Here is a 12,778-nt window from a genome sequence, read left to right as displayed (position 1 = left end):
TGAGACATGCCAGCTTGCAAAGGAAGGCTGCAGAGTGAGTCCTCGCAGGTGCAGCGCTGTCTGCGGGTGCAGGGGCTGCTGGAGAGGCAGATACGTCTTCATTACTCATTGTGCAGGTCGAGCAGCGTTCCTCCGAGTCGGAGGCGGTGGCGTTGTGCTCATTGTAGTACGCTGATAGTCGACATTGTTGTTTTATCGCAGAAAGTAGCTCTAGTTGTCGCTCGCAGAAGATCGGTGGCTCTGGATTGTGTGAAATAGTCCGACGTTCAAATTCAAACAGTAGCTGGAGGTGGCGGTAAGGTCACATAGTAATGACTCAGCAACCGTCGTCTGCTGAGGAGAGTAAACTCGGGCTGCTTTTGGAGGATTTCCAGGAACTGAAGGTTTAAAGAAGCTGCCTGTTTGTTCCCGTGGAAACCAGCGGAGTGGAGGTAACCTGGCACCTTTGTGCTTCTCTGTTTTTATAAATAAGGAATTTCAGAATTGAGTGCGAGTATTGATCATCGAGCCACTTATGTCTGAGCCACAAGGAGCTGAGTGGGATTTCAGCTGACAATATGTCCTCCAGAAGGGCTGCTCAGCTATCATAAATAAACAAGGAGCCTTTCGGAGGTTTCATCTCACTCCCTGTTTGCATTTTATGACAGCATAATTCAGTTTACATTACATAAACACTCACATTTTATAATAAAGCATGAACGATTTGCCATAATGTGTAGAGGCTCAGGTTACCCTGTGAGAATCATTTCCTCTCTGCCTGTAGTAGAGTGAAGAATTGCCCCGTGTTTAAGTTATCTTGCTCTTATTCCTGCCTCCATCCAAGTGCAAGGCAGTGATTTTGATAGTATTAGTATTGTTAATATGCTCGCGGACCACATCAGGCACTTTGCAAGTTTTTATTCCTGTTTGCCAAACATTTTAAGATGCGGAAAACTGCAGTTACTTTGGTGTTATTTTTCAGTTTTATTGAAATCTTGGAAAGGAATTTGTGAAACAAATATTGAATATTGAAAAAATTGAAAAATGATCACTAATTCAAGTCACTGAATTGGACCTCTTGACTATGTTTGTGCTGTTGGAGAAGTTAATGACATTATCGGACATGTAATATGGGCTGCTGTGTGGTATAGCACATCTGACTATTTCATTAGTCGGTTACTTTATACTAATTAGCTGGTTTATGTATCTGTGTTTTGCACTCATTCAGTGGATGCTTTCAGCTTCTAGCCATAGCTGTTAACTTAACCCTTATCCTCTCTTCCCAGTATGGTCACTTTTGGGGCTAAAAGCCAAACGTTGTAGCAGCCAAAATGCTAATGTTAAGGATTGAAAAATAAATATTTGAGAAAACTGAAACTGACCAGTCCAGAAACTGACCCGTCAAGAAGTTTATTCCTCTGTTTTGTTGAGGAAGTAATTTTATTAGACTATTTGCACTAATGAGCTAGTTTGTTGGTTTTGTTTTGTTTGGTTAAAGCTGGTGTAGTTTGATTAGTAATTGAAAAACAGGTATGTCAGTAAAATTAAGTGAAAAACATGCAAAAATATTATGGACTTAATTGGAAAAACTGAAAATCTGACTTGTAATACCTTACATAATATATTACTGCGAAAAGTACGTGTATTACTGGAACAACTTACCAGGTGTCACTGCCAAAACAAGTTACTATAACAAGAGCTAAGTAGAAACAATCATCAAATAGGCAACTAGCTTGGTAGTAAACCAAAGTCATTTTGATCTGATGGTAGCAACAGGTGGATATTTAGATTCACAGTAGTGACAATCACAAGTCTTTACTGTAAGAATTCTTTGAGTAGTTTGTTGAGACACTTCACTCTGGTTGAAAATTGTTGACTCGCCCATCATACTTATATTATTGCTAAAAGTTGAACAGTAGGTGTCTATCTTCTTTAAAAGAAGATCACCATTACTGTGCCAAATCTTTTTCAATTCAATTCAGTTTTATTTATGTATCACAAAATCACAACAACAGTTGCCTCACAGTGCTTTATTTGTATACAAAAGAATAATACAGGGAAAACAGAGGAAACCCCAACATATGACCCTCTATGACCAAGTGGTTTGGCGACAGTGAGAAGGAAAAACTCTCTTTCAACAGGAAGAAACCTCCAGGAAAACCAGGCTCAGGTTTCCATCTGGTGACTGGTTGGGGGTGAAGACGGGACAGAAATCTGCTTCAGTTTTTTATTTTATTTTAGTTTTTTCCCCTGAAAAAAGTCAGTGGTAGTTTTATTTTTTAAAATGACTATAATATGGATGGTGTTTGTCCGAGACTAGTTTTAGGAAAATCAACAACGTTGTTATAGTACAAAGACAAAATATTTTTAATACCCCTTATTCTGAGTAATTTAGACATCTCAATAGATTTGTGTTGTCCAATTGTACTGACAAAGAATAAAACTAAATACACTTTCTCTGTGTATTCAGTAGAGGTGGGGATCACCATACATCCCACGATACGATATTATCACAATACTTAACGCATGATACGATAGAATTGCAATTTTTTAAAATATTTTGCGATATTCAGATTCTGTACATAAAGGTAAACTTTATCAATATTCATTTTATCTAATATCAAAGCCTCGCACTCAGTCTTTCTCTCATTTCAGTCAGTTTTATTGTTGACAAACTGAACGGTTTGTATTACAGTCTAGTCCAACTTAACTGAGTGCAACCATCTGGTACAATTATAGCTATTCTGAACTATGCAATTTATGAAAACTATGCAGCCCATTCAGCAACTGAAGAATTTGAAAATAAATTAAAACAAAATATAATTTTACATTAAATAAAAAAAGTTTTAAACTTAATTAAAATAAAACATGTCTTAAATTAAAATAAGTAAACTGTCGTGTTTATTGCTGCCAAAAAACAAGTTAAACACATTTGGACAGTGAAGGAATGTCAGGATTCTTGCTCAGAAAAAGGAGCTGATCAACATGCTCTGAAGTCAGAGCATGTTCCAGTCCACAAAAACTTTTTTTGTAACAAAATATCGATTTCTGCTGTCCCTGTATCGATACATTATTAGCAAACAAAATATCACGATACTACACAGTATCGATTTTTTCCCCCACCCCTAGTATTCAGTCATTTTAGTACACAAATTGATTTCAGGTCATTTCTTCTGATGAAAATGAAAATGATTTATCAAACCTAGTTTTAGGTTGACAGAATAACCTAGTAGCTCTTTTCATTTTTGTCTACTTATGGTTGCAATAAAAACTTTGTAGAGAGTCACAGTCATCTTGTTTCTGTTGTTGAATTATTTAAAATGTTATGTATAACTGCTGTTAACAGCACCAATGAAATGTAATTTATTCTCAGTTTGAATTCAAAAAAGAGCTTTACATAAACACATTAGTCTTTTCTCCGTTTGGTTTTATTAACATTGATTTTGTGATATAAATTGTTTATGGCGTCTGAGATAGAAATTAGAAATGGATTAATGATAAATTCAGTGTCTGAATTAAATCAGATTGAATAAATAATTTATCATTGTCGTTCCAGTCTCACAATATGAATGCACAAAACTGATGACTATAGTTATGAAAAGAGCTTTATACTTTTTGGTCGTCAAGCTTAAAATATTGCACTCTAAGTCTGTAGCATCATTGTGTTCAAGTTTGAGGCTTTGTAGAATTATGAGCCATCATGTCTCTGAGTTTGCTGCCCACTTATCTCTAAATTTAGATGTATATATGAAGAAATAGCTCACTGCTGTGTCTGAAGTGCCCCGATCTGGCCTGGAGTTGGAGAAGTGGTTGTTACTGCAGTCTTTGAGACTAGTAGATGAGTTTGTGTGCAGCAGTGGTCTGCACAGATTATATTTACATGAAGCTTTTAGCAGTATTCAGGCGGATACATGTGATTTAACAGGTTAAATGTGGTTAACAGCAAGTCACGATCTTACACTCTCCGTCTGCACTGTATGTGAGGTCCTGTCCATGTTTGTCAGTGTGCACTGTGAAAGTCTGCAAGATGTCTCAACACTGATGCCAAGACTAATTCTTTGTCAAACTCGACCACTCTCTTTCTTTGGTTTCTTTGTTTTCATTACAATTGCTTAGTATGATGAAGCAGCAAAATCTCAGGGACACCAGGTAAACATTTCGAGGTTTACCTTAAATTTAAATTTTCCCATGGCACCTTTTGGGTGAATCTGTCCTGCATACAGTCATGGGCTTCATGCTTACTATACTTGATTTAGAAATGAAATGGACTTTTCTGTTACCTGAGGGGAAGCAGTTTGCATTAACATTTTTTTATCAGTCAAAAATTAAAGTTAATAAGATGCCACATCCCAGCCACAGGTTCTTATTTATTTCACCCTTTTTTACTTATGTCATTAGCATCTTTTCTGAGTAGCATAAAATGACTTCATCTACAATTTAGTTATACAAGCTTCTAACAAGTCTTGAATCTTGTCTCTTACATAGAAAAATTCAATTTTTAATGACAGTTTCTTGACATCCTATAAAGAGCCGCAGTAGCTGCCAGTACAGAACACTAACGTGGGCGATGCTTACCAGTTTAACAATGTCACACCACAATTAACTGACTAAATTAATACTTCTGAAATCGTTGTGTTTTTCTCTGTGGTTAAGGCTCTAAAATATACTGTCTCACATCCCATATTACATAAAAGGCTACAAGGCAAAAGCAAGTAATACAATAAAGCCTATATTAGCTATTTGCGGATCTACAAATATCAGCACTTATAATGTTTGATAAATGAACATTTGAAAAGTAAAGAGGACACGGCAGAAACACCCAAGGCCATGTTGTGAGTGTTGGTGTTACATAGTTTGGCCACCAGAGGGCATTTTTCAACTTCTCTGTTGGCAACACAGAAATACAACAACAGGCTGATCCAAGATGAGTCGGGCAAAGTGTAAACGAGTAAATAAATAGCTTAAAAAATATTAAGAAAATCTGTTGAATCTATATGTGTCGGAAACAAAAAAAAATATTGTCCGATATACTGGAATATCAGATTTTTTAAATCTGATATATCAGTATCGGTTTTAAGAGTCTTTAAAATACTAAATACCTCTATTTTTGTTCAACGTTATTTAACTTGAATATGTGCCATGTGGTGCTGTTATGCCACATTAGATTAAAAGTCTTTTTAAAGTGCTGTTAGTTGAGTCCCTGCAGCCATCTGGGGGCTACAACATCTAATTTGCAAATGGCTGCACCAAAAGATAGCTCCATTAGATGTATTGATCTGCTGCGATTACCTTGATTAAATGATGTGTCACAAACACCAAGCTGTTGAACAGTAACTCTACAAGCATCTGTGGCTTTCTGCCTCTGTGCACATTACACTCTGCTAATTTATGCATGATAAACAAAAAGTTTGCAGTCAGACACAAAAACAAATTAGCTTCTTCTTATATAAATCAAACTGAATTCCCCTGAAAATACTCTATCACTTGGGTTAACTGAGACATATATGGTGGTTTTTCTTTGCGAAGTTTGGAACTAGTGGTATATTACTTTAAATTCTCAAAATGCGGTTATACCCAGCAAACATGGTAGAAAGAGTGACCCTAACCCTCCTTGGTCAAAAGTGCACTGCAGATGCTCACAAGGCAAGAATTATTAATCACATTAATGTAGTCAATAAATTAAATACTTGTATTTGCCGTTTAATACAACAACTAATGTGTTCATAATAATAATGGATTGGATTTATATAGCGCTTTTCAAGGCACCCAAAGCACTTTACATTCACTCTCACATTCACACCGGTGGAGGCAAGCTACAGTTGTAGCCACAGCTGCCGTGGGGCAGACTGACAGAAGCGAGGCTGCCATATCGTGCCATCGGCCCCTCTGGCCAACACCAGTAGGCGGTAGGGTAAAGGGTCTTGCCCAAGGACACAACGACCAGGGCAGAGAGCCCAGGGATCGAACCGGCGACCTTCCGGTTACAGATACGCTTCCCAACCCCCCGAGCCACGGTTATGAAATGGTTATGAACAGATGGCTGCGTAACAGCCACTTCTTGCACATAGGCTAGTACTCCTGGAGCCTGTGAGTTTTCTTTTAAATTACAAACTTCACTTTTGTGCTATTTCTGTGTCGGCATAAGATTTTTTAAAATGTCCCTTTGTTCTAATAAAAGGACATTCTAAAAAAAAAAAATGATTGAAACCAGTTTTTGAACACAAAGTTTTTCCAAAACAAGTATGATCAGATAACGTTCAACAAGTACATAGAGCTGGGGGGGAACTTAAGTTTCTGACATCCAACCATTATATCACAAGCTAGGTCACAGTGGCAGCAGACTAAGTAAAGTGTCCTAGATGTCCTGGGCAGGGCGATACATCCAGTTCCTCCTGGGGGATCCTGGGGCATTTTCAGGCCAGAAGAAATAAACATTCTCTCTAGTGGGTTGTGGGAATACCCTGGGATCTCCTCCTGTTGAGCGTGCCAGGAAACCCTCCAAAGGGAGGTGCTTAGGAGGTATCGTGACCAGATGCCAGAACTACCTCAGCTGGCTTCTTTCAACATGGTCGAGCAGCAGTCCTAAACCAAGATGCTTCCAGATGTCCATGCTCCTCACTCATATATCGAAGGCTGAAATATGAGTGAGTTTGGCCTTTTAAACTCATTTAAAAAGCCAAACTCATTTTGGCTACTCACAACTTTTATTTTTAACGATGACTAAAAGTCATAAATTCAACAACATAAAATTTAATCCAGGAAGTGAGTCAACATACACTGTTTAGCTTTCTCTTTATAAAAAAAAAGTTTTACATATTTATTACTGATTTAGTTTAATTCATTTCTTTTGCTTAAAGAAATACTAATGTCAAAATCACAGCCTAAAAGGAAATAAATCAGAGCATTAATTTTGTTGTTTTTGGGGTCATCCCAGCACTTTGATGGATGTACGGAAATCTGAAGGTGGGGAGAGAAGTGGTGAGAGTCCACATTCAGTACAGAGCAGGCATCAATTAAAAAAGACAAACATGGGAAGAAGGAGATATAATGGAGCTGGGTTGCAAAGCAGCTTGCACAGGTGCAGGGACTATAAATATGAGAGTAGGCCTGGGCTTGACTTTCTACTATATAGAGGTAATAAAAAAAACACATAGGCAAATTTAAATTAAGTGGGGTTGCAGTTATTATCTTTACTATTTAATATGTTATTACATTTCTTTATTAATAAGTCATGTATTAATTGGTCTATCAAATGTTAGTAAATACCATGTTTACTCAGAACTTCATAACATCATCAGATGTCTTGTAAATCTACAATAGTATATGTATTACAATGTATAGTATTAACCCTTTAAAACTGGTCGGAGAGGGCACGCTCCGTTTTGCGTAACTATTTTTAAATCCCTGTAGAACCAGAACCATGCAAGCTAGCACAATAATTGTTTTGCACATGAAACCGGAGTAGTTGTACTTACATCTTATGTCATCATCTTGTTGTTCCACATATGGCTTTGCAAAAACAGCATAAAAAGCACTTGCAGCAACAAAAATACAAACAGCAGCAACAAAAATATAATATTCCAGAAACACGCTTTGCCGATCTGATCAACTGTTCATAACACTTCCTTTGTTGGGATAGACGTCAGCGCGAACTATCGCGTGTCCACCATTACCTGGCCGAAACCGGAAGTGACGTCTTTTTCGCGGAAAATGTAGTTTTTTACCTTAGGGACCTTATAAGCCTGTACTGGTGATTTTAAAAGTCATGTCTGACTTCATGCTTTTTTGAATAGTTTCTGGGATGCTTAGAACTCAAATTGCACTGCTGTAAATAGTTTATTTTGATGCACCTGCTGTTTTTTTGCAAATTTGCATTATAATATTTATTTTTGTTTTTCCAGCACTATATAATATTTTGTGTATTTCAAAAATAAAACTATGAAGACACTCAAAATTAATTTCCTGTTGTTAGAAACTACTTTGTGCAACTTTTTTGTATTTATAGTTTTGAGGGACAAACCTCTTAAATTTCTCTAACTAGAAATATATGTAAAAAAAAAAAAAAAACCAACCCAAATACGATTTTACATCTTTTGTAGTTATTGCACTTTTTTGCAATTTATGTAGTTATTATAGACTTAATGCATACATATTATTAAAATTTGGGCTATAACGGTTTTATTGATGTATAGCAACTTGAAATGCTCCCAAAAATGGCACTACAGCATGTAAAAATATAAAGATAACTCTGGCGGACTTGTTTCTATGGTAGGTCTTAAAGGGTTAACCACCAATGGGCCCAACTATTGACATCAGTATTAGTGTACATTCAGAATTGGTATGGTTATTCAATTCCATTAACTCTGTGACTAGTCCTTAAACCTCCTAGTCTAGAGAATTCTTGTGGTACTTTTTTACAGCTTGTTTCTAACTTCTAGACCTTGTGATCGAATTACTTTTGGCAGTTGATATTTTATGCTGATCTCTTGAAACAGGTAACAGTTTAAACAAGGTGGCTGTCAAGCAGAGGGAGCCCAGAATGACTGTATTTATAAAGTCAATTGCAAGGTTAAGCATCCACTTTACATAGTAATCTGAGCAAATGAAATGCCTGTCTGTAAACACATTTTTTGGCACATCTGCCAACCTGCCATGTACTTGTGATATGACAAGGATTTCTTTCTCACATTCGTTATGCAATCATTGCATCGTCATATAAATATGTTTTTTCTTTCTTGCTCAGTTGCTGATGTTTAACAGAAATCCAGCGGAATATTTTACCGTCATCTCATCTTTACTTTTCTCTGTAGGTATCACACCCTGACCAGTCACCCTGATTCTTTGTATTGCAGACTGGATGTTTACCAGGCCTTTTGTTTTCCTTTTTTTAAATGTTGGCGTTCCTCAGCTGCTTCCGCCACCAGTGTCTGTAACACAATCACTAATATATCAATCCTTTCACACATTCAAAGGCAGAACCATTCAGAGCTCTCTGATTACATGGCTGTGTCAAGGGGGTGAGACATTTGATATCACTGGGCACTGGTCTGGGTGGTGGTAGGCAGGGCAAGATATGGGTCAGCTTTGGTGTGACTACCTACTCCATGTTCACCCCGTTACCACTCCATATTCACGTTGCTTGAATGTATATTTCCGTTGCATATCCATAAAGCTGTGCTTTAAAACACTGAGAGTTACTCACAATGGATTAGTCTGTGGTTATGCAGGGGAGGTGTATGCATCTGCTGTGTACTGAACTGTTAATGCAGTACTATGGAGTGCATGTGCATAGTACCTCACTGTTAAAGACATAACCTCAAACTGCTCTAGATCTCAGCAGCCTACAGTACTTCTATTTGTGCAGTGCCTTGTGTATAATGTGAGCTGTGAGCCAAATGTAAATGTCTCAAAGGGAGCAAGTGAGTCAGCTGAATAAAACTGAGACAGATGTGAAGCCTCATATTGTGACTGTGGGAAAACGGCAACACCAAACACAACTGGTCACTCGGGGTTGATTTAACTGGGTTTCATTAATTCCCATGACTATTTTATGTTGGCAGTACATTCTTACTTATTATTTGCTTAATTTAGCCTAATGTTTTCTGTTTTGCGTCCTTCTTGTTTATACTGCAGCGAAGCCTTATAAAAACCAAGGGGTATTATTAGCTCAATAAATCAAAAATATGAGTTAATCAAAGCAAAGCCTGCGCATGACAAAAGGATTTTCGGATTAGCGTATTCTGGTATTTCCTTCTCTGTCTGGTCTGGCAAAGCAATGTAGGCACACCAAAATTATAGACAGCACAGACTCAGTCTTTGGAGGAGTTAGTGGATTTTAAATGGCAGCTCTTCCCCTGCCCCGTCCCCTCCTGCACTGCCCAGAATAATATAATTACAGACCAACAACCGGCATGTTTACATGGAAGAGAAGCACCTGTTTTCCATCATGTTGAGACCAGTCCAATCACTAGCATTTATTTTTGACATTTTCAGGATGATTCAGCTGTCTGCTCTTTGTGGATGTGTGCTACTGGGGTTTTCAAATTATGAAACTGATCTAAAGACTTGAAATCATTTAATTCATGGAGCACCAGCAGTAATGACCTGTGAAGATATCTTAACAGTCACTTAGCTGGTAAGATGCTAATTTCTATCTGGAAATTTAATTTTAACATAATGGTAACAGTCCCACTGAGACTCACAGTGAGCTGTTTTTTGCATCAGTCTGGTATTTTCTGGTACAGAGCTCTAGATTTCCCTGTTTCCCTGCCAACGTCAGCTAGGTGAGAAGTGGGGAAATAGCTGTTTCAAATATATAATTACTTTACCTGACTTACTGTAATAAATAGCTTAACTAACTTATCTAGGTCACACTACACCAAAGACAAATAATTCTACCGTAATACCATTTTACGTATTAAATGTTATTACCGTCACTCAGATATATACTTTTATTGGCCACATTTTTAATTATGACATAAAAAGCCAAGCAGTCAGTGACCAAACCTTCAGACTTTTTTTCAGTTTAACAATTTTTTGTCTCATAGGCAGCATGCTCATTGTCTAGTGATCATGATTTACAAAAAAAAGAGTTTTTGTTATTCAATACAATCCAAAATAATTTAGTGAGCTCATAAACTCACCAGAACAGCGTAGGCTTAACTATTTTTTTCTAACCACAGCTATCGACATCTAGTGACATTCAAGTAAAATTCATGTAGCTCCATTTTTCCACAGCAAAAGCTACGTGCATGTTTTATAATGTCAATTACATTACTACCACCTGAATATACTTTTGCATAAATAATAATTTACAAGCCAACCAGCTCATAGCTGCAAACGGTCAAAGCAGCTACCCTGCCTTTGTACAAGGCAGTACAATCTGTAAGCAAACACCTCCAACATCTTTTTGTGGTACTCATTGTTATATAAAGCTTTTCTACTCTGAGCACTCAAAACACTTTATAATCAGTAATAGCAAACTTTAGACTTGCTCATAGGTGGATTTTGTTATGATTTTACAGAACATTGTTTAATTTGGACCACTTCCTGTAATTATGCTAAGCTACCTAGCTTAAAAAAAACCTCAACATTTTTTAAAAAGGAAAAAATTAAAATTAGATTCTCTGATTCACATTTTGTTTTCAGATTTGTCTGTGGACTTATAGTTTACTGTGTGTAATTTGTGGTTATATATGACTGTGTTTCTTTGGATGTGTATCCATCAGCATATGGTGATTATGTACTATATAACCTTACATGTGCTTGGTCACATGTAAGGTTGGTCACTTGGTCACTTGGTTACAAACTATCCATCATATCTGACTGCTAACCTCCTACCCTGTTCATTCTCCAGCAGGTTATGCCACCCCAAAGGCTTCCTGGATCCCCAGCAGTGAAAGAGAAGGGCTGATCCCGTCCTCCTCCAGGTTCCTGCCGTGCAGCCCTTCTTTCCCTCTTTCTCTCTCCTGCTTATTCCCCTCTCCCAAAGATACAAACCCTACCTGACCTCAACACCTAAACACTTTGACCTTTGTCACCCACTTCTTGGACCACTCTTGTTGGTCCAGTCACGTCCACCGCATCATCTTCCTCACAGCAATTCCATAGCCAGTCTCCCCTCATTCCAGCCACACTAGTCCACTTCCCTGCGGGACCCTGCACGTTTTAGAGGTCTGCTCTACCCTCTGGCTGCTTGCCGGGCCCCATGGCTACAGGAGGTCATGCCCCTGACATAGATGTGTTAATAAACCTACAGCAGGTAAGAAGTATTGTTTTCTTAAACTGAACCTGTTATTATAAAAATAAGAATAACGATAGTTAGCATAATAATATAATAATGGATTGCACAGGAGGGGTTAATGAATGTCATTACAGTAGATGTCTATTTGAAACTTCAAGGATGCAGTTAATTTTCTTTCATCTTTTTCAATGCCATGTGCCAACACAGTGCAGAGCAGCTACCTGAACTCTACTCCCACAGAGGTCGGTTATCTTGTTAACAGTCTTACATCCTCACTGCGTATGACCTTGGATACTTTGGCTCTGAAAAATAAAGCCTTAAATCAGAAGTGCTTGAGTTTTGGTGTTAACTTCAATACATACGTTCTACAAACCATCAACGTGTCTATTAAATGGACTGATTTCTATATAGCACTTTTCTATTGTCCTGGAGCTCCGAAGCACTTTATACAACCGCATTAACCCATTCATACGCTTTAGTGCTTTCTATCTAACATTCATATTCTGACGCAGAGCAGGGCGATATGACCAGAAATATTTATCACAATATACATTTAAAAATTTGCGATAACGATATAACTGACGATATAATTGACACTAGACCAAATACTTTACAACTCCACAACTTTATTAGTGCAAAAAAACAAACAAATCATCAATGTATTTTCACTTAAACAAGCAGCTGTTTTTTATGTGCATTAAAGTTATATAAAAATTTAATAGTGCAAATGCAAATTCCTTGCTGACAGTTTAACCAAAAGGCATTTGCAGTGGGAATTGGCTGACATATCCTCAGCATAACCATGTATAATATCCACAAAACTTAAAAAGAGGTTATACACACACAATACGGTAATATTATGTTGAAGCACAGTACGTATCACTCCGCGAGGCTCCTGACTACAATACCCTTAATGCTCCGACAATCCATCAAGCGGAGCGGCTTCGTAGCTTAGCAAAGCCCAGCCCTATTCTGACGCATGCATTGGCGAGCAACTTGGGGTTAATATCTTGCCAAATGGAGACTGGAACTGCCCAGGATCCAACCACCAGCCTT

The 12,778-nt window shown here is 37.6% G+C and overlaps 1 protein-coding gene across 6 annotated transcripts in view; it reads left to right on the top strand.

The window, feature by feature from the left end:
- The window catches only part of slc4a3 (solute carrier family 4 member 3), an 84,841-nt gene that overhangs the window by 19,118 nt on the left and 52,945 nt on the right, over positions 1 to 12,778 (top strand). For 3 of the 6 annotated variants that reach the window (XM_085249770.1, XM_085249772.1, XM_085249767.1), the window contains exon 2: positions 11,336 to 11,740. In XM_085249770.1, the coding sequence (XP_085105896.1) occupies positions 11,687 to 11,740 (54 nt within the window). In that variant the 5' untranslated portion in view covers positions 11,336 to 11,686. Of the gene's footprint in view, positions 1 to 100; positions 432 to 10,028; positions 10,115 to 11,335; positions 11,741 to 12,778 lie in introns of those variants that run through there. The other 3 variants (XM_085249769.1, XM_085249771.1, XM_085249768.1) reach the window with 3 other exon arrangements.

The sequence above is a fragment of the Mchenga conophoros genome, linkage group LG16, assembly GCF_057382185.1.
Source record: "Mchenga conophoros isolate Kocher_MC1m ecotype Shallow Benthic linkage group LG16, M_conophoros_male_GT1.1, whole genome shotgun sequence".
NCBI lineage: Eukaryota > Metazoa > Chordata > Actinopteri > Cichliformes > Cichlidae > Mchenga > Mchenga conophoros.
This window is presented reverse-complemented; position numbering and strand designations above follow the sequence as displayed.